General features: G+C 42.7%; 1 protein-coding gene across 1 annotated transcript; it reads right to left on the bottom strand.

The window, feature by feature from the left end:
• Positions 1–424: 424 nt before the first annotated feature.
• On the bottom strand, positions 425–20,722 carry PPP2CB (protein phosphatase 2 catalytic subunit beta). The gene is made up of 7 exons (XM_060236977.1): positions 20,336–20,722; positions 14,027–14,236; positions 12,814–12,987; positions 8,811–8,900; positions 5,196–5,357; positions 2,296–2,414; positions 425–1,115 (listed from the first exon to the last, which is right to left on the bottom strand). The coding sequence occupies exons 1-7, from the start codon at positions 20,435–20,437 to the stop codon at positions 1,043–1,045; spliced, it is 930 nt and encodes a 309-aa protein (XP_060092960.1). The 5' UTR covers positions 20,438–20,722; the 3' UTR covers positions 425–1,042.
• Positions 20,723–21,774: the final 1,052 nt, after the last annotated feature.

The raw sequence follows: 21,774 nt of genomic DNA, 5'->3' as shown, positions 1-21,774 counted from the left end.
AACTACAGTAGGGAAAAGGAAGCACAAAATTCTAGGAACAGAGAAAATGTATTCTACCTTATCAGTATTCATCATGAGCTCATCAGTAGTGACTTGACTCAGCTTTAACTACAAGGCGCATTCAGGCTACATTAGCTCAATTCCATGCCCTGCTATGTCATCATATCCTGATTTCTCGAAAGTCTTGGAGGTATTTGCAAGCTTTAGCAGAAAGCAGTGTTAAGAACTTTCAAGTTTTGCTGGTGTGAAGGCTACAGCTAAGAGTGACAGGGACATTCTCTTGTTACAGGCAGAGGGTGTTTCCAGGACTGAGGGAAGCTTTCATTAGCCAATAAATGCAAAGAAATAGGTGTTATTTTAAAAACTGATCATCTTCTGATAACATCTGTGTGACAAATTATTCTATTCCAGAATCTCCCACAGGTTGGATTAATGATTTGTAGGTTTATTTGTTCAAATACATCAAAGAAGATGCAAGCACGTTCATGACGAATATACAGAAAAAAAAACAGGATCAACACAGAACAGTCATCTATCTTAAATGGAGTGAAAAGCTTTTATGACAACAGACTCCGCAGAGGAATTTTTTTTTTCTCCAGTTAAGTTACTTATGTCAATAAAATAGAGGGCAATAAGAGTTAAGAGGCAAGTTAGTTTGTGCATTTTCCTTAAACTTCAAAATGTTAATAACATGCCAGTTTAAACACTACAACTAAAATTTACACATAAGCATGAAAGGGAGATGGGTGTTAGTTACCTTTTCTTCTCTCTCTCTGAACCATCCAGAAGAAGAACAATGACTACAGAATACAGCAGGCAAAACTGGCTGATCTAGTATTGGTTAGTGTGTTGAAGTCAGTCTTTGTAAGTTGTGCTCAAAGCTCGTCATCCTCATTCTGGCACAGTTTGGTCCATGAAGAGGCTGTTATGCTGAGATAGACCCCAACTGAATCACAGACACTGCTGCTCCTCCCCTTCCCCTCCACAAAAAAAAAATGCCAGGTATTTTCTTCTGATCAAGGCCAGGTTGAAGAAAAGATGATTATAGGAAATAATCTGGGGTACGCCGAGTAACGTGAGGCTCTCCACGGCGAGGTGCTGGATCAAATTGAAGGCTGCAGAGAAGCAGGGAGAAGGGAAGAGGAAAAAAGTATTTTGCATTCAAATGTGTTTTAAGTTAAGGTTTCTACAAGACACCCATTACTGCATATGTGGCCCTTCCCATCTTAGCCAGCCACAGGACAGCAAACCAACAGAACTGGCCTTGACAAATCTGAAACGCAGGCAAGAAGTGGAAGGCTTGCTTAGAGTCAAGCATTTTACAAGACTGTGTACTATATTTTGCAGTTTTATGGGGCTAAACATGTCATCAGTGCAAAACAGCAATATGCACAGTAAGAAATCTTCAGAGCAAATTTGGTTTTAGTCAATATTATTTCCTTATCTGTGTCCATAAGAATTTTAGCAGTAACCCAAACATATATACATTCCATTGAACTAAAAAAAACCCAATGTTAAAAGGACAAGACTGAATAATTATCACATGGCAGTGTGTGTAGTAAAGCCTGGAGATCTTAAGATTGTCTGGCAACAGAGCTTCTAACTTAGCATTATGCACCACCAGGTGGCGAGCTAGACTTGTTTTTAAGGCAAGAGATGTTTCAGAGGAGGCTTGCCATTGCAGACCTCTGCATCACACCCCTGATATATTCTTTGGAAGTTGCCCATCCACATACTAGCCAGGGCTGACCCTGCTTGCCTTCCAAGATCTGCTGGATCTAGTGAACTTCGGTTATCCAAGTCAGGGTAACAGGACTGAAATACTAACTTAAAATCCTGGCCCAACTTCATTATTTCTGTGATTAACACTGAAAGTGGTGGCGGTGGGGGATCGCTAGTTTCAATTAGACTGATCAGAGACTACACATACAAAATTCAACTAACAATCTTGCCCCACCAAAGCTATGATAGAAATGTAGTGTTGCTGTGCATTTATTTCACATCCTTTTCTGACCATAACCACATATTGGCTTAGATCCTGCTATCCCCTCCCAATGTGTAACCAAGTTCCCTTTTCTGCCAGAATACAGCTTGGGGGGGGGGGGGGGAATGAATCAAAGGTATGCACAAGGAAGAGAGAATATGTGGAAGTCACCTCCCCTTCCAGATCCACTGTGTTCATACCCTGCAAAGTGGTGTGTTTTCTGCCTGAAGGATGTCATCTTATTCATAAAACAAAGAAACTAATAATTACCCACCCCCCAATGCCGAATGAAACAAAACAGGTTTTCTTACAAGGAATATTTTAAAGTGTCATCTAGTTCCATGATAGCAGCCTGGTTCCCACAACGGTAACAATAATTAGGTGCACTGAAAATGGTGACCACATTCCGATCGTGGCACCAGTTGTAACCCTGCAGTGGGGGGAAGGAAACAAACCATTTTCTCATAAAATACGTGACTGGATTAAAAGCATTTCAGAATCCCTTGCAAAATAGTCATCACCATAAAACGAGCTGTTTTGAACTAAAGAAAGAGAAACATTTTTTTTAAGATACTCCCAAATTAACTTTATCGTGCTCAGATGCTAATTTGGGATATGACAGAGCTAAGATACTAATCTTATTTCTTCTTAAAGAGATTTCAAGTGCAACACTTTCTTAAGGCCTCCTGACTTTAATATCGTCAACATCTGCTGCCCCATGTATACAAATTAACAACACTAACCAGCAATTTAAACAGTGAGGCGAGTGCCACTGACCCACTTAACATCTTCCTTTAAGGCCAGACTCATACAGTACAGTCGGGCAGCCATTCCTTATACTAACACATAGACTAATTTCAAATGAACATGCCTGCTGCTGCTGGATGGTTTTTCGGCTCTTAGTAGAGGAGATACAAACAAACACTGTGATATGCTGGTAGACACATTTAGTAAAACTTTTATCAAGAATACTGTTCTTGATAATGCTTTGCTCCATATAAATTTAAACACTTAAGTGGCACTGAGAGGTAAGTTCTTAATCAAATTTTTTAAAATTTAAATATATATATATATATATCTTTTCTCCCATTCAGCCTTGTGTTGTATCTTGTTATAATTATCATGGTTTATTCCAGCATGCCAATTTTGAAGGAAATAAAGAGGTTGCAGAGAGCATTTTGCCAGCCAAATCCAGAAGGCTTTTTGCATCTGTTTAGAGAAGAAGTTAAGGACTGGCTTGCTCCCAATACACACACTGAATTGTACAAGAGGCTGATAACTTTGAAATATATAGGAATACTCATGAAGAAGACTTTGACAAAATGAGCCTATACCTGGATGCTCACTGGGATGGACTTTTCTTTGCAGTATTGCAAGATTGTAATTCTTTACAAGAGCCCTGTGGCGCAGTGGTAAAGCTGCAGTCGAAGCCCTCTGCTCATGACCTGAGTTCGATCCCGGCAGAAGCTGGTTCAGGTAGCCAGCTCCAGGTTGACTCAGCTTTCCATCCTTCCAAGGTTGGTAAAATGAGTACCCAGCTTGCTGGGGGGAAAGTGTAGATGACTGGGAAGGCAAACCACCCCGTAAAAAGTCTGCTGTGAAAACGCTGCAAAAGCAACATCACCCCACAGTCGAAAATGACTGGTGCTTGCACAGAGGACTACCTTTACCTTTAATTCTCCATAATGTGCCAAAAGATCTGTAGGATTCTTGATAAAAGTATTCTTGATAAGAGTTTAACTAAATGTGTTAGTCAGCATATCATAGTGTTTGTCCGGATGGATGGTTTTTGACAAGCAAAAGTCCTCACTGAGTAGGCTTTCCCAAAATTACACTAAGTAATAATGTGTCAGTAGATAAAGCATCCATAGCAGCTTAGAAACCCACCAGACTGTCAGGCTATGAGCTTTTGAGAGGAACCTTGACATTAAGATGCCCTAATCCTCTTGAGTCCCAAAGCCAGGAGGTGACAACAGGAGAAGGCCTTGGCCTCTATGCCTTGTTGTTGGCCATCCAGGGAAACTGGTTGGCTGCAGCGTGAGACAGGATGCTGGACTGGATGGGCCCAGCAGGGGCTAAGGTTCTTAGAGCTCCCTTCATCAGATACAGCAGGAAGTGTGAAATCTCGTAACAGATTTTCACCGAACGTATGAGCACAAAAATCCACAAAATATTCTGGGAATTTTTAACTGAATCAAAATTTGAAAAACAGAAATTATACATTGGGTGGACAAAAAAGTTCACAAACATGAGAATACTGACATAAGAGCCAAACGTCTGAACTGCTACACCACAGCCATCCTGAAATTTGGCATAATCCAGATCCATTCCTGAGATAAAATTTGATGTCATGGCAAATAGGATTTTTTAGTCTGTATCATGGTAAAAGGTTGGGAAACATACTTTGGAGAAAATCCCCCAGTAAGTCCAATTACTTGTCGAGAATGTTTTGTTTTGGGGTTTGTTTGTTTTTTTGCAAAGCCAACTCAGTTAAACTGTCTGCCAAGCACCATCAACAGAACTGTTTGCATGGAACCACTAGATTTGTCATGTGGCCAGCTAATACTGGATCAATTTAAATTTGAGGCAAAAGATGCATTTGTATTACAGGACTATGCAACACGTTTCTAGAGACCACATAAAAACCACATACTTCTAAGGCAAATACAGTGGCCCCTATCCAGCCAGCCACCAGAAGAACCATGATTTTTCTGTGGTTCTCTTCTTCCCCCAACCCTTTCAGCTTCTGGAAAGATATCCCTGGGGCCACGGGAGGATGAAGAGCTGTGTGTGTCAGAGGAATGCAGCAAAGGAGAAGGAATAGGGACAGTATCAGCCTTCTTCCATAAGTGCAGCATCAAGTGGGAAAGAATTCACCCTCTTTTCCACTGTACCCCTGATGCTTAGCAGCATCCCATGACCACAGCAGTATTTCTAGATGTTGAAACAAGAGCTGGGGAGGGGGGGGGATTGACAAGAGGTACATCCAGTCACCTTCACCATTGATGTTTTGTTTAGGTATGAGTCATTTTATTATCACTATTTTTAATGACTAGTTCAAAGTTGCCTTGATCTTGAATATGAATTTTCTGGCAAATACATTTTAGATGCCAGATGAGTCACTGCACACAAGGTCCACATTTAAAGGGAATCTTTCCTTTACGATTTCTCCAGGTCTGAGCCACATCTAGTTAGACAACAGAATGTTTACCTCCATTACGAGCTGATGAGCACGAGACACCAACGTGAGACCATTGGCGTGGTTAAATGTTTCAGAAATATCTTGGCCAAATGTGTAACCAGCACCACGTGGAGATATACCCCAACCACCACGATCGTCTGGATCAGACCACAAGAGGTCACACATCGGGCCCTGTGAAAGAAAAATAAATAAATCAGACCCACCTCCCCAAAGCTCATCAAGTTTAAGATAAAAAGTAAACAATAAAGGCTTTCAAGTCCCTGATGTCAGTTTCACAGAATATAGAAGCTGAAGCAGCAATGAGGAAAAAATTAACTCGACGTAAACAGCTAAAATCACTTGATCAAGCGGTATATCCAGAAATGTTCTGCCAGGCTCAGGTTTTAAGATTTTACTTACCATCAGCTTTTTGTGTAGATATTATTTATTATTATTATTTACATTTGTGAATCGCCTCATCCCAGCCAATGCTGGGCTCTAGATGTGCAACAAAAAATACACATAAAAACAATAAAACTGATGAATTAAAAGCAGTTGCAACCCAATGAACATTCTTTATAATGTGCTGTGATTCCGCTTTCTAGGCATTGAGAGCAGTCCCCTCCTTAAGTGGAGGGGGGTGTCAGCCTGGCACCCGATGCTGTCCTCAAGCAAAAGCCTGGCGGAACATCTCTGTTTTGCAGACCCTGCGGAATTGTAAAAGATCCCACAGGGCCCTGGTGTCTTCCAGCAGAGAATTCCACCAAGTCGGGGCCAGGACTGAGAAAGTCCTGGCCCTCGATGAGGACAGCCGGACCTCTTTGGGGCTGGGGATCATCAGTAGATTTTGACCAGTAGAACATAATGCTTTTCCAGGCCATAGTGGAGGAGGCAGTGCCATAGATATGCTGGTCCCAGACTTCTCCAAGGCCTTACAGATCATAGCCAACTTCACACACATTGGAAATAGTCGCCTACCTATTGATCAACGTTCAGCGGTTGACTGAGGTCCCAATGCTAAGCACGCTTACTCAAGAGTAAGCCTACATTAAGTTCCTCCTTGACACTGGGAGCAGCACAATATGTGTGAAAGAGCCGCATGTGACTCCCAAGCCAGTTTGGCCACCCCTGCCCTAGACTGTTTTTCATTTTAACTTTCAAGTGGCTGACTGAACTGCTATTATAGCTACTGTATTACTAATTAATTTTTCCTTGGAAAGATACAGGAATGGGGAAATTTTTGCTTCACACTACCAGCCAAATCATGCTCGATCAGCTCTTGCATGCAAAACTAGGCATAATTTCACATGTGTGCACAACAGGTGCAATGCCAGCTTTAAACAGCCCACTTTAAAAGCAATGCACAAGCTCAGAATTCCACACTGACTCATCTAGTAAGCTCTGGCTGACAACAGCATCAGTTTGAAATGTACTTTCTTCCAATTCTGCCTTGGTAGGAGTCTATAGCTGTAGGGATTGTGCGCACTGCTGCCAGACCACAACATCACATTTCAGATAACAGGAAAATTACTCCAATGATTATCTACAAGCTACTACAAAATACATTTCTCAAACTGGGGTCAGGGGACTGCTGGAGGTCCACATGGGTGCATTAAGAGGCTCACGAGTCTTTTATTTATTTACTTCGCTTATACCCACTCTTCTCCTCAAAGGGGACCCAAAGCAGCTTACAACAATCCTGTGAGGTAGGTTAGGCAGAGAGTACAGCATTGGCCCAAGGTCACCCAGCAAGCTTCCATGGCAGAAGTAGGGATTTAAACCTGGGTGTCTCAGATCCTAGCCCACGGGTGGCCAAACTTGCTTAATGGAAGAGCCACACAAAATAAATGTCAGCTATCTGAGAGCTGCAAGGCATGACCATCAGATGTTTGAGAACAGGAAGACATGACCATCAGATCTGGGAGGGAGGAAGGAAGGAAAATAGATGGGAGAAGGGACAGGAAGGAGAGGTGAAAAGAAAGCAACTTTAACTTCAAATGGATTCTCCAAACTGCTGGCTGGCTTGGCTTGGAGAAGTGATTTAAAGAGACAAATGCCTTGTCTGAGCTGGCTGATGGGGCAGTGGGGGCTTCAAAAGCCACACAATTTGTGTGAAAGAGCCACACGTGGCTCCCAAGCCCCAGTTTGGCCACCCCTGGCCTAGCCCAACCCTCCAACCACCACATCACATTGGCTCTCTCTGCAGGATCAGAGGCTGAACCCTTCTCTTGCTCATCTAACTAACGTCACTGCTGGGACTCAAAAGCTCAGCCTCAGGAACACTTAATTGGTTCAGTGGCGCCAAGGAGGCACATTCCTCATGCACTCATCATAGCTACCTCTGACACAAAAACTGAGCTGGTTTCCACTATTTCCTTTCCAATGCAAAGGATTCCAGCACAGACACACCAATCTGCACCCACAGACAAAAACAGCCAGTTGTACTTTCCAAATGAATACTAGAAGTTCAGTTTTTGTGTCACACTGGTCTTTTCCCATTTCTATAAGCAGCTCTGAAAGTTTTTTTCAGGCTCCTTCCCACCCCTATTTGTTCTCCATCTAATTAGAACATTAACCAAACAGGAAGTTTCTTGCAGGCTTCAGTGCAAAGTGTTGCCTAATCATGGGGTAAGGCTGACTGGAACTCAGGACAGGGCCTGAGTTGTGGCCTTAACACACTCAGCTAGCCTTAAGGCCTGACCTCACAAGTCATATACAGACAATATGTACATCGGACTTTACATAAGAACATAAGAGAAGCCATGTTGGATCAGGCCAACGGCCCATCAAGTCCAACACTCTGTGTCACACAGTGGCAAAAAAATTTATATACACACATACACTGTGGCTAATAGCCACTGATGGACCTGTGCTCCATATATTTATCTAAACCCTTCTTGAAGGTGGCTATACTTGTGGCCGCCACCACCTCCTGTGGAACCTCCTGTGCAGACTTTCTTCTGCAGTGTAGGTGATGTACTTCTCACTGTATTGTTTTGAGGAAGGGAACTGTCAACAGGGAAGAGGATGGCTCACGGGGCCATAAAGAACATTAAATAAAAATGGGGGTCTTTTGGTTATGGAAGTTTGGGTGCTAGTGTTCTAAAGCTATCTTCTCAAAGCTATTGTTCTCAACGCCAAAGTAAAATGATCTATTTAGCTACTTAAAACATTTATTAGTTGTCTTTTTCTTTCTTTCAGAATTCCAAGACAGCTTACAGTGCAAATCAAACAACAATGATAAAAGAACACATCCAAAACCACAATTTAAAATCTCAACTGGGACTAGATCTAGGCATAATATGCAAAACACTGTAACGACAGTATGGAGTATTTGTCTGGAATGAACTGTTTAGGACTACGGATGTTAAAAAGATTTAGAAGTGCAAACAAACTAGGCCACTAACCTTGATGATTAATTCAGAGTTTAACGACGCAAAAAAACTAATCTACAAAATGGTTCCACATTCTGCAAACTGCAAATTAGAAGGTACATGTTATTGTCTAACTACAAAACCGGCCTAGTTCAGTTCTAACACAACATGTAACTTGCATTCTAAACTGAAATCTACCCTGTCTGAAGGGAAGGGCTCAGAGCCCGACATCACACCCACAAAGGCCAGAATACATTTCCATTGACATTACCTCATGTGGAACTTCCTGCAGACGATCAAGAGCTCTGATATGATCCAGTGTATCTATGGATGGAGAAAGACCTCCGTGGAGACAGAATATCTGCATAGGAATGAAAAGCAAGAGAAAATGACGATGGGTATGATGAAAATAAAGAGGTGCATTCCTTTCTGCAAAGGCTAAATCTTTGAACTGTTGCTTTCTTCCACAGCCAGTTAAAACGCTACTGCTCCAACCAATACTCCCTCTAAGCTGTGGAGTCTTTTAAGCAAAAATTCTACTTCATGAGCTACCAGCATTACAGTTTTGAGCAAGCGATTTGGCTACTACATAGATTAGTTTGCTCTGGGGCCCTCCTTCCTGAGCTAAGACAAAAATGTATGCTCACATCAACTCAAGGGAACATTGGCTCCAACCTATTTTTTTTTTTTATAATGGGGCCTGCATTCCCTTTTGTAAAGGCTAAATCTTTGTAAAGGCTAATGAACTGTTGCTCTCTCTAGAGCCAGTTAAAATGTTACCGCTTCAACCTATTTTTTTTTTTTAATAAGGGGCCCTGTTTGTGGGATACTTTCTCTCCTGGGACTTCCAGTCCCGGAGAGATCACAATTTCTACTAACAATTAAAACACTCTGAATTGAAGGTTTGTGTGATAAGATTTCCCCCCACCGTTTTATATCAATACCGCTGACAAAATCCCAGGCTTCATGAACGGTATTCAGTACAGCAGTATGACAGGGAGGCTGCTGAAGCTGAGAAATCTCTAGCTGAGAGCAGGAACCAACACAGAAGGTGAAGAAAGCTGCTTCACCCTTCTCTTTCAATAATGGTACAAGAATGTGCAACACACCCATGCATGTATTTCCCAGATGACAAAGCCATTTCTCCAGCGATGACTTAACTGCCCTCAATATTTGTTGAATTAGCATGTACACTTCTAAGTATTTTGAAGAGTCATACGTCCCCTTACGTATCTATTGACAAACAGCACGCCTTTTACTATAGCTAGCTATGAGTCACTTCTCACCTAATACATTTTTATGTGGACGATCACTAATGAAGGAACAGCACTTTCCTCCCTGTGTATTTCAGTACCTAGAAATTGGTTGTGCAACATCTTGCACAAGTGAGGATGCAGTAAGTTTGACTTAGCACTACTGTGGTATTTTTCTTGTGTGGCCATTTGTGCAAGAGCTCTAGCACTAACAGAAATTTTGCACTGGCGCCAGCCAATTACTTTGCCACACAGATCACTTCCATACTAGCAGGTCTGTCTTCTGAAGCTGCCATCATTCCATTTCTTAATGAGACTATTATGGAAAAGTCAGTCCATATTGCTCCCAAACCCTTACAGTCTACTATTTCCATGTTGTCATCCAGTCTTTTTTCAGACCTGGTTTGTGGCGATATTTGGGCTTTAAAAGAAGCTGCAGCACTAGCCTATCTGAGCAAATGGCAAAGCATTACTGATGCACCTGGAAAGAGCAGCGGTCAGGCTAGTGATGCCTCCTACTTTCTGATTGGTCTGCCATTTTAAAGTGCCTTGCAACCCAGTCCCTTCCCAATGAAGCAGCTGCAAATGGGAAATGAGACACGGTGCTTTTGCTATGTAAATATTTTGTGTGTTTTTATTTCTGGGATTTGTTGTGGGGTTTTATATGTATAGCTGTGGTTTAAAATGCAGCCCTCCAAGGTAAGAAAGAGGGGAGTGAGATAGGAGTGAAGTGTGTTATGACTGGATGGTAGCTGCATCCCAAGAGGTGGAGCTGACTGAGTTGTTCAGAGGGCTTGTGCGTGGTAGACAAAGAGGGAGCTGAGCGGGTGAACAGAATGAGTGAGGTGCTGTGGAGCGTGAGACAAATCTGTGTTCTTCATGTGGGAGCCATTAGCCTAAGTGGCAAGTGAGGGGAATAGTTTCTTTGTGTGGAAGTTATTAGCCTAAGTGGCAAGTAAGTAAAATATGCCTTTGTGGCGAGGTCTATCTAAAAAACTTTAGAGAAAGGAGAACTGTACTTATCTTGAAACCATTACTCTTATAAACCATACTGAAATTATTACACTGTAAGACTTCTAAATTAGTTCTATTTATGTTTCAGTGAAAACAGATGCTTTCTTTAGAGTAACAGATCTTCTTTTACCTCATAGCCAACCCCCATGCACTGACTGTTCTGTCACTCTGCCAAATATAACTAAGCCATTCTGTTCATTGGGTTCAATTAAGAATTCTAAGGCAAGAGTCTTTGGTAGCAGTGAAAACAATGACAAAATGTCACACAAGATTCTATTATAACAGACAAGGATGAGATTGTAAAATACTGTGCTTTAAAAAGTATTAACATTTGTTTTTGTTCTCCTGGTATACAACAGTACAATGGTAAAATGATTTTTTTTTTAAAAAAAGGAGAATTCACAAAGAAACAAGACCACAAAATGATGATGCTGATACTAGTGATTGGAGCTCCAATTGGTTTTTTGAGTGCTTGCTTGCAAGCTGCCTGTGCAATACTAAGGAAATGAAACAGCACTTAAAGGGTTGCACGAACTTTTCTGAAAATAGAGTGGAACATCACAGAAGCAAACAGCACTGAATCAAGTTGCCTAAAACCTGTTTAAAAGAAAATGCAAAGGTTTTTGACAGCTTCCCCCACCCCGCCATTACATATTTAGAGGCAACTCCTCTTATATGACTCTGCTTTCAAGAGCGGGTAGCACAGCAGAGAAGGCAGGCTGGAAGACTTCACTGGCTAGCATTCTGTTGACAAACCAAAGCATTGGTAACAAGGCACCCAATTTCCCCTCTGCTGTGAGGTAAATGTTGCTGAAACACAATGCTATATGGCACCCTGCAGAACCACAGATACAATTCTGCCTCTGCTTCCATGTTGCCATTTCTACCCCTCACCCCAAAGGGGAACATAACACCACAATCACATTTTTTTTAACAATTACTATAAAAACAGGCTTATAAAACACTGATGCAGCCGGCAACTTTTAAACTCCATAATTCTAGAAAAGACAACCAAACAGTGCCAACTCCCTGAATCAGTTCAAGTGTTCTTTTTTTTATGGGATGAGTTCAGTCTGCCCTGTTTTGCTTAAAAATCTGAAAGGTGTTTTTTCTAGGACTTGTTAGAGAAGCAGGTTTGTCAAATTCAACGTTATATCCTTGAAATCAGATTCTGCTCCTAAGAGCGCCAGCTCTCACACCACACGGGCCACCTACTCCAACAGCTGGCAGTCCCTACAGATTTCTGTTGTTGTTTCTGTGACTTCCTGCTGCTACCGAAGGAAAACCCTTCTGTGTTTATTCTTGAAGTACGTCCAAGCTGCTAGTGGGAGGCGGAAGTGAGGAAGATTTTGTTGGCAGCAAGCAAGCAGCAGCAGTAGCAGAGTTCCATCCTCTCTTCTTGGCAGGCCCTTAAAAGCATGCAAATGGGGTGAATGGCTCCTAGCCTGAGGCAGGCAGCCTTGTTGGACAGGACCGGCCTGGGAAATCTATGTTTAGTTGTTCAATGTTATTTATTAATCTTGATAGTTTACAGGACTTTTTTGGGGCAGGAACACACAGGAAGCAGTTTCGGCTGGCTGGTGTCAGGGGATGTGGCCTAAAAGGCAAATTAGTTCCTGCTGGGCTTTTTCTACAAAAAAAGCCCTGGCAGTTTATATTTTGATATCTATCTGCGAGCTGCTTTAGGCACCTTTGGGGAGAAAAGCAGCACAGAAATACCACTAACAAAATAAATAAAAGCAAAGCTGAAATGTATGTATGTATCCCAAAGACATCCTGACAACTAAAGAAGTCTAAAACAGAAGTCTTTTTAATTCATAATAATTCAGATCCGGGGTATGAGATTTGCCTCGTAATACTGCACACTGGGGATGCAATGCTGGGCTCTGGGAGATCATTCACTTCATTATACCCTTTATACGTCCCCAACAAGAATTCTGACCAGCAGCCACCGATTACAAGTCTGCCACACTGTCATACAACACACTTGTTTCTGAAACTTCTTACCTGTCCATCTACTAGAGCTGTAAGAGGAAGATAATCAAACAGATCCGTGAAATACTTCCAAACATTGGCATTTCCGTATTTCCGTAGACATTCGTCGTAGAAGCCATATACTTGTGTAATCTGTCTGCTTTCGTGGTTGCCTCTCAGTATTGTAATACGTTCAGGGTAGCGCACCTGAACAGAGAGAGCGAGAGAGAGAGAGAGTGAACCAGTATTATAGGAGTGCATCAAATGGTTATATTGCAAATAATACACAATTCCAACACCAGTAAATACAGTTCATGCACCAGTAAATAACATAAGAACAGCACTGCTGTATCAGACCAGTCCAGCATCGAGTCCGGCATCCTGTCTCATACAGTGGCCAATCAGTTCCTTTTAGAGGCTCAACAACAGGCCTTCCTCTGATGCTGCCTCCTGGCATTGGGAGCCACTAATAGACCTATCATCCACGTTTTAACCACTCTCTACAGAAATATTTCCTTTTGTCCATCCTGAACCTACTGCCCATCAGCTTCAGTTGAGGCCCTTGAGTTCTAGTATTTGGGGAGAGGGAGAAAAATTTATCTTTGTCAACTCTCTCCTCCTCATGCATCATTTTATAAACCTTTATCATGTCTACCCTTAACCAACTCTTTTCTAAACTGAAAAGCCTCAGACCAGGGGTGGCCAAACAGTGGCTTGGGAGGTACACGTGTGGCTCTTTCACACATACTGTGTGGCCAGGTCAGAGAAGGCTTTTGTCTCCTTAATTCACTTCTCCAAGCCAAGCCAGCTGGCAGCTTGGACAGTGTAAAGTTAAAGTTGCTTTCTCCCTCCTTCCCCCATCTATTTACCTGCCTGCCTTCCTCCCCTCAAACATCTGACGTTTATTCTATGTGGCTCTTACGTTAAGCAAGTTTGGCCACCCTGCCCCACTCTTCAGACTTTCCTCATAACATATACTAAATAATCATATCTAATTTTAAACAATGGCCTCAGAATGCAGATCAATAAACCTGCAAAACAGGGCCATGTACTGATGGGGAGGGGGGCAGAAAAATCCAAAATGTTTAAGTGGCAGGGAATGGAAAAGGGGAGAGGAGGGAGCATAAAAGAGAAAGGGACGTGATTCCCCCATTTTCCCTGGGAATCTTTTGGATCTTGTTTGTTCTAGTCTAAAATTATAACCTCAGCTTCTCCCAACCTCTGATTTGCAACCCATATACCTTACCTTTAATGCCACAAGAAGAGTCACAGTTTCTACAGAGTAGTATCCTCTGTCAACGTAATCGCCCATGAAGAGATAATTTGTGTCCGGTGACTTCCCACCAATTCTAAAGAGCTCCATAAGGTCATGGAACTGACCGTGGACATCCCCACAAACTGTAACAGGACAACGTACTTCCTGTACATTTGATTCTTTTGTAAGTATCTCTTTAGCCTAATAAAAGGGGAGAAAACGGCAGGTGAGACTTGAAGCCACAATAAGATTGTTTTCAGTATATTCTATTCAAGGCTACCACACCAAAATTCAAGAACTCATGCAGAGATTTCTGGGGGAACACGGCTGCCTTCTAACAGCACCAGGCCTCGGATTCAGTGGGAGCTCAAAGGAGCACAGCTCCTGAACCTTTCTAAGAGTTCCACCTCCTTGTCCATTGAATAGTATGTACAGCTGCATAACAATCCCTGGATGAGCTCCACTACCTATTTTTCTACAAAATGACCCCCGAACAGCACTATTACAGTGCTCCAGAATCCTGCCTCACTAAGGACATTTAAATACAAACAAGGAGGAGGACTATTCGACACGTGGACTTTCCCAGAGCTGAGTCCAGGTAAGTTCTGATAACATCAAGATGGAGGGGCAGAATACAGTGTTTGCGGGAGCTGGAACGGATTCAAAATATTCTTACTCTAATCTAATTGTTCTCCTGTTGATGATGTTGAAATTTAATTGCTATATTAAAATGATAAAAGGGAAAGGAGAAGCGAAGTATCTCAGAACATATTTTATTCCTGAAAAATGCACTATATATAATATAAATGTTCTTGGTTAATGTACATATTCCTATATAATTCTTTTCATTTCAAAATCGGATTATCCCCTTCTCCCCATATCCTTATTAATTTTCAAAAATGGTCTAGTGTCCTTCACTTGGGCACAGGAGATCTACACTTAAATTCCTGCTGTGTCAGCTGTGGGGTTGTTGGGTAGCCACATACCCGCAGATGGCCAGTGGCACAAGGCTATTGTTACAATACAACACAAGAACAGCTTTAACATCTAAGGACACTTCAGAAATGTTAAGGGCACATCTAAAGATGCTCTTAACTGAGAATAGGTGTGAAAACATTCAAACCAGGCGTGTCAAACATGCAGCCCAGAGGCTAAATCAGGCCCCCCGAGAGCTCCTATCAGGCCCCAAGCAACTATTTTTCTCTCACATATTTTTCTTTTTCCCATTACGGCTACCACATAGGGCAGGGGTGTCAAACATGTGGCCCAGAGGCCAAATCAGGCCCCCAGAGGTCTCCTATCAGCCCCTCAAGCAACTGGCTCTTGTCTGCTTCCTTCTCCCTCTCTCTTGCTTCCTTCTGCATCTCAGCTTGTTTTGCAAGGCTTGCTCAATCACACAGGAGCCACAGAGCAAAACCTTGATTTTTTCCATTGGCTGAGGCTCCTCCCTTGGGGAGGAAGGGGGAGGAAGCAGAGCTTGCTTTGCCAGGCTTTTCCAATCACACAGAAGAGCTACTGACCCAAGCATCTTCCTTCTACTGGCTGAGGCTCCTCCCCTCCTGGTTCCCTGGAGAGGCAGGGAAAGAGCCAGAGCTTCTTTTGCCCAGTTCCCTGGATCCCATGGGAGAAATACAAAGAAAGCACCTTTAAGACCAACAAGTGCTATTGTTTTAAGCATGTTTTAAGGGTTTTTTTTTAAATCTTTGTGTTTAATATCTTTGTGTTTGCCTGTGTCCTTTATAAAGTTATATCTGTTGTAAGCCGCCCGAGCCACTTCGGTGGGAAGGGCGGAATATAAATTGAAATATAAATAAATAAATAAATAAATCTCTGCTACCTAATCTTAAATAAGTACACACATGGCCCAGCCCAACAAGATATCATTTATGTCAGATCCGGCCTCAAAACAAATGAGTCTGACACCCCTGTTACTAAAAATTACATGCTAAAAAGGAAGGGTTCCCTGTCCCCATTCTTAAACAGGGTTGGCATCTAAAATTTGAAATGACATCCTGGCATCTAGGGATCTGAAGTATTTTCCCAGTGCAAACATATGACCCAAAACACTCTGAAACACCTGTAGATGCACCACCATTCGCTCTGGAAAATCCTGTGTGATGTTCTTGCACCATGGCATTTACCCCAGTTATTGCAAAAACTCAGAACACAAGGCAAGGTCCATCTGCCAGCATGAAAGAAAACACAGCACCTGTGTCTGCACTTTATCACTACAGAGCACAGCACAACTACAAATGTGTTTTACAGATGCAGCTGGTACACAGTATCAACCACTAAGGACCCAAACATCTCACACGTCTAAGAACAGTCGCTGGCCCAGGTAATATTCACTCCTCCTCTGGGAGCTTTATTCATTTTAAGTGAAAAAAAACTGAGCAGCAGCTACCAAAAACTAAAGGTCCCTAGACTGTAATCGATGGAGTGCCTTTACTACTGAGGCAGCTCCGCCATATGGCCTCTACTGTTATTTCAGTGTCTGCAGCACTGATGTCTCACATAAACACAAAGAGATACACAATTTATCAGTTTAATGCTATAATCCTGCACACAGTTCTCAGGCAGAACACTAAACACCAGTGGTCCACTAGGAGAAAAAATCTGGTCAGTAAAGCAGTGAATCTTATTATGAGTGGCTCACAGTCCCAATAAAGAATACAGTATTATATATTAGAACAAAAATTTCCTTATGCAAAGTCTGACAAATGTTTCAGAGGAAGGGCATACTCTTAAACCCTGCCTGTCCTCATCTGCAGATTGCAGCAGACCCAAGATGGAAATGGGAGGCCATTTTTAAGTTTTGTGTTACTCAGAGACGTGGAGCGGAAAATCTAGAAACATTTCTAGTGCTTTATTTTTTCTTGTGGAAAATTCTCCATTTCTAAGGATTCACTGTTTCATACAATTAACAATGAACAGACATCAGTGACAATATGCTACTAGGTAAGCTTGGCATTTCCACAGCTGTAAACAATGTTTTTAGGTGATTATCTCTAAGAAATACATGAGAGAGCACATGCATACTTACTGATTTGTAAAGGGGGGGGGGAATAAAATCACAAATACATGAAATACTCCAAATTTTAAAAATCAAGTACTGAATTCATCTGATTTGCTTTGCAGGCCAAATCAAAAGCAAGGTTAACATTTTTACTACTATGCCTACTTTCACATGGTAGAAGAAACAGTGCAATCATCCATCTGATATTGAACAAACAAATAACAGAAATGAGGAGGGCCACTCAGTGGCATTTGGAGACAAGGTGAATTCTGTTGAAATAGATGAGCGGACAACCATGGCCATAGCATGTCACTCACAGTTCTAAAATTACTGTGCCAACAGTTTTCAGGGCCTTTGGTTCCCCCAACCTTAAATTTAAATAGCAAAAGACACATATGCAGTGCACTGTCTGTTTCTACAAGGATTATTCCAATAAAAATAATTTCCACATAAAGCTTTGATTGAATTCATTTGAACACACACCACACGATTTTTTTTCCTAATCAAATCTGTTACTATGGGAACACAAAATTAACACTTAGTATTTATAAACGTTTACTAAATATAAGTGAAAGTAAATTGGTTTAATCTTTCCCAGTCACTGGGGAGGGTAGAAGAAAAGGGCTGACACCTGATTATGTTTCAAAAGCTGTTCCCAATAAGTCAGATAAGTATTATGGATACAATTCATCCATATTTTTATAAAAGCTAGAACTGCATGTCTGAACAAGTTTTAATTAGCTCTGCAATCAGCATGCAAATGTATACTCATGATACCGAAACAGGGAGAGATGGGAAGAATATATTGAAGCAGGAGCAAAATACTAAAATAAATATTAGTTCCAAAATTTAATAAAGACAAACTGACAGATATTATTTTGGCTTCTACAGCAGAGAGTAGTCATAGCTCAGCAGATGTGCATTTGCTTTACATGCAAAAAGTACCCTGTTTAAATCCACAACATTTCCTATTCAAAGGACCAGGTGATGTAAAAGACCTCTGTCTGGAGTGGAGCCACCAGCCTGAGTAAACAATACTGACCTTGATGGACTAAGGGTCTAAATCAGGAAAAGACAGCTTCATGAGTTCAATTAAAGTATCACCTGATTTAATATTATGTTTCCATGGGCATTTGGTCTAAACTGGCATTACTGCAATAAGGTAGGCCTCAGTAACCAGTTTTCTAACCTCTCCATTTAACTAAAATTATATTGACCATAATAGACTAGTGACCTGACTCTATCTGTTGCATCCTGCAACACAACTTATGAGCAGATTCCTCCTAAATTGGTATTTAAAAATGGCAACTGGTGAGGAATGAGAGAAATGCACGTTTGGATGGAGGTTCTTGCTTCCAGATGCCCACACTTCTGGACCAGTCTCTTATCTTGTGTAGCCTCAGTAAATCCATCTATGGCCTCATTTAAACATGATGGCAGTTGGACACAAGAACCTCATGTCTTGTTTTAACTGGGCCTCTATGCATGTTGCATTAGTATCTACAATCAGAGATCTGTAGCCCAGGTGAGTGTTATAGTGGCACACAACAGGCCAGGTTAAACAAGATGCTAGATAGCACAATACTGGGCAGGTTAAGTTCTTACATCCCACCAGCATCGGGTTTAAATCAGGATTATCTGGAAACATAAAATGTTTCAATAGTTCAACCTTTGTCCTCAATAACTGGATTTTAAGCCACAGTCTGACAGCCAATAGTTCTAAGGATACCAAAAAGGGACAAAGACCTCAGGAAGGCTACATTGATTTATTTTTCTTGCCATCAAGTCACAGCAGGTTTAGGGCAACCCAGTGGGATTTTCAAGGCAAAAGACATTCAGAGGTAGTTTGCCATTGTTTGCCTTTTTGTAGCAACCCTTGGACTTCCTTGGTGGTCTCCCACTCAAGTACTAACCTGGACTGATCCTGCTTAGTTTCTGAGATTTGACAAGATTGAGCTAGACTTGGACATCCAAGTCAGGTCAATTATTTATTTCTCAGCCTGGGTTTCTTTTCTGAAGATTTAAAAAACAACAGATACAGCCTGCTTGCAGAGCACATTCTTTTATCCCGCCCTTCCTCCAAGCTCAGGGCAGTATATGTGGTTCTTCCCTGCCTAATTTTATCTTCAAGACAACCCTAAGAAGCAGGTTAGGTTGTCCGCATATAAATGTCAGTCAACAAGCTTCAAAGTCAGTCAACAAGCTTCCTGGCAGAGTAGGGATCTGACCCAAGGTCACCAAGAGTTTAGTAGATTTTAGTCTGGCAACGTAGCCACTGCTGCAGACGAGCCCCCCCTTTAACATCCTCTGGCCTCAATTTGAAGAACAGCACTTTCCTGGAATTTTTGCTCCCTTTTCAGCTCCTCTCAGTTCTAAGCCAGAGGTTGCCTCCCTGACAATTCTCTTCCCCACTCAGCCCCTTGAAATTGTCAGTGTGGCTCACAGGGCTTGCCTCGAAACCCAGTTTATGCCCCTGATGAGGCCAGCAGCAGAGTCATGATTCAAAACAAATTTTAAGCTTCTTCCTGGTTTTGGGTGCACACCCATTGTTTACATATACATTCTGGGAACTGAATCCTGAGAGGATCAAAAGCCTGCTGGAGCCTGTCAGTTGTCCTTGCATGTACAAATAACGTGAGTGGTACACACCTACAGTAGATATGAGAGACAATGGACAAAAACACAAGATATGAGGAGGGGACACCATTTATAAAACAAATCCCATATGGAAGCAAATACACAACAGACAAAAAAGGGAACATGCTATATATAGGGGTGGCCAAAGTTGATTAAGGTAAGAGCCACATAGAATAAACGTCAGATGTTTGAGAGCCACAAGAGATAAATGCCAGATGTTTGAGGGAGGGAAAGAAGGAAGGCAAGCAACTAGATGGGAGGAGGGGGGGAATGAGAGGTGGAAGGAAAGCAATTTAAAATGCATTCTCCAAGCCACCAGCTAGCTTGGCTTAGAGAAGTGATTTACAGATACAAATGCCTTTTCCAAGGTGGCTGACAGGCAGTATATATATAAAAGTACAAAAGGAGCCATATAGGACATACAGAATGCAATATTTGACACACACTACATATAAAACAGTATGTGGCAGAGACATATACTAAATGTAGAACACAACCCATGAGATACACGTTGTACGTGAAGCATGAGGAGAGAGATACACTGTATGTAAGACACACAGACTACACAAACACACAATAAACGGAGTGGGATGGGGACGACAGATAGATATGTCGGTACAGGGGAAAGACGCCTATTCCTCGCCCACCTTCTCGCAGAGGCTCCGCACTTGGCTCTCGCTCAGCTGCTTGCACTCGTTGAGCTGCTCGATCCATTGGTCCAGCTCCTTGGTGAAGATCTTGTCCTCCATGCCGGCCGGCCGGCCCCTCGCCGGGCGCTCAGTTCTGAAGGGAGGAAGCGCGGGGCGGCGTGGCCAGGGCGGCGGCGCGCTCCGGCCCGGCGAAAGGGGGTGGGGGCGGGAGAAGAAAGACGAGGGGGGCACACAAGACGGGCGCGGGGAGGGGCAGGCCAACGGTCTCTCGGCGCAACGGCCCTCTCAGGTAGCGCGCGCGCGCGAGGGAGAGGCCCAGGCCCCACTCTCTCCCGGCCCTCCCGGTCTCTCGCTCCGGCGCCGTGTAATGGCGGCGGTCACGACGCTGCGCAATTCCGCTCGCACCTCACAGGCCACGTTCGCTCGCTTCCGGGAAGGAAGGCCACAGCGCCACCCGCTGGGTGGAGGCTAAAGGACGCGCCGTAGCCCACCTTTCGCTCGGGGTTGACGGGCAGCCTCGCTCTGCCTTTTGACAGGAGAGGCGGGAGAAATCTTGCAAGCGGTGTCTTAATGCTGATGCGTATATCATGCTCCCAGCTTTAAGTTATCGAGTGCGCCTGCAAAATAGTCGTCGACAGGCCACGCTTTCTCCTGTTATGGCGGGTTAGGCGCGCTCTTCTCAAACTGCGTGACAAAAAAAGTGCCATTTGTTGGAACTGGAGATGGCAACAGATTCTACGTTGCAACTCAGTGTGGTTTTATATACCGAGATGCTGAGAGAAATGCATTTATCGTAATGAGTATTTTCAAGTCATGCGCCTTAGTTTGTAATCCTCACAACAGCCTTGCATGGTAGGTCGGTACTGCTCACCCAGGGTCAGAAACTGAGGAGAAAGGAGTTTGCTTGCCCATAAAGATGCTGCTGTGTTGCTAGCTCTGGGTTGAGAAGGGCCTAAGGCTACAGGAAGGAGCACTCCCACCACAGAAGCACTCCACGCTGTGAATATTATATTTTGTTCTAGGGACACCATAAGCTCCTGTGGAGAACGGAGAGGGCATCCGAGCAAAGAGACACAGCTTGAGGTGGCGCATTCTTCCTCAAGAGACTGGTTAAACACAAGTCAGAAGGACTGAGACCCCAAGTCTCTCAAACAGGCTTGAGTTGTTATGATTGTTATATTTAATTGCTGTTTCAGTACAATGTTTTTTTCTTGGTTTTGTAGCTCTTCTCAAACTGCAAGTGTCACAAGGTGGGATCACACTTATAGATGTGAACTTTTCCTCTCAGTTGTTTAATAAATAATAATATATATACATCATTATTTGACACTGTTTTCCATAAACTCCATAGGTTACAGAAACATAACCTGCAGATTTTGGGGATGGAGTCTGGTGAGGGACATCACTTCACCAAAGTACAATGCCACAGAATCCAC

The sequence above is a fragment of the Heteronotia binoei genome, chromosome 4 (assembly GCF_032191835.1).
Source record: "Heteronotia binoei isolate CCM8104 ecotype False Entrance Well chromosome 4, APGP_CSIRO_Hbin_v1, whole genome shotgun sequence".
NCBI lineage: Eukaryota > Metazoa > Chordata > Lepidosauria > Squamata > Gekkonidae > Heteronotia > Heteronotia binoei.
The sequence above is the reverse complement of the archived record's forward strand: the minus strand, read 5'-3'. Positions and strand labels throughout refer to the sequence as shown.

Bases quoted from the DNA above. Each gene is read 5' to 3' on its own strand.
- PPP2CB (XM_060236977.1), bottom strand. From the start codon at position 20,437: ATGGAGGACAAGATCTTCACCAAGGAGCTGGACCAATGGATCGAGCAG. The intron at 14,237-20,335 runs GTGGGCGAGGAA...CCCTTTTATTAG, and splicing joins TGCGGAGCCTCTGCGAGAAG to GCTAAAGAGATACTTACAAA. The intron at 1,116-2,295 runs GTAAGAAAACCT...GCTTCTCTGCAG, and splicing joins GACACTTTAAAATATTCCTT to CCTTCAATTTGATCCAGCAC.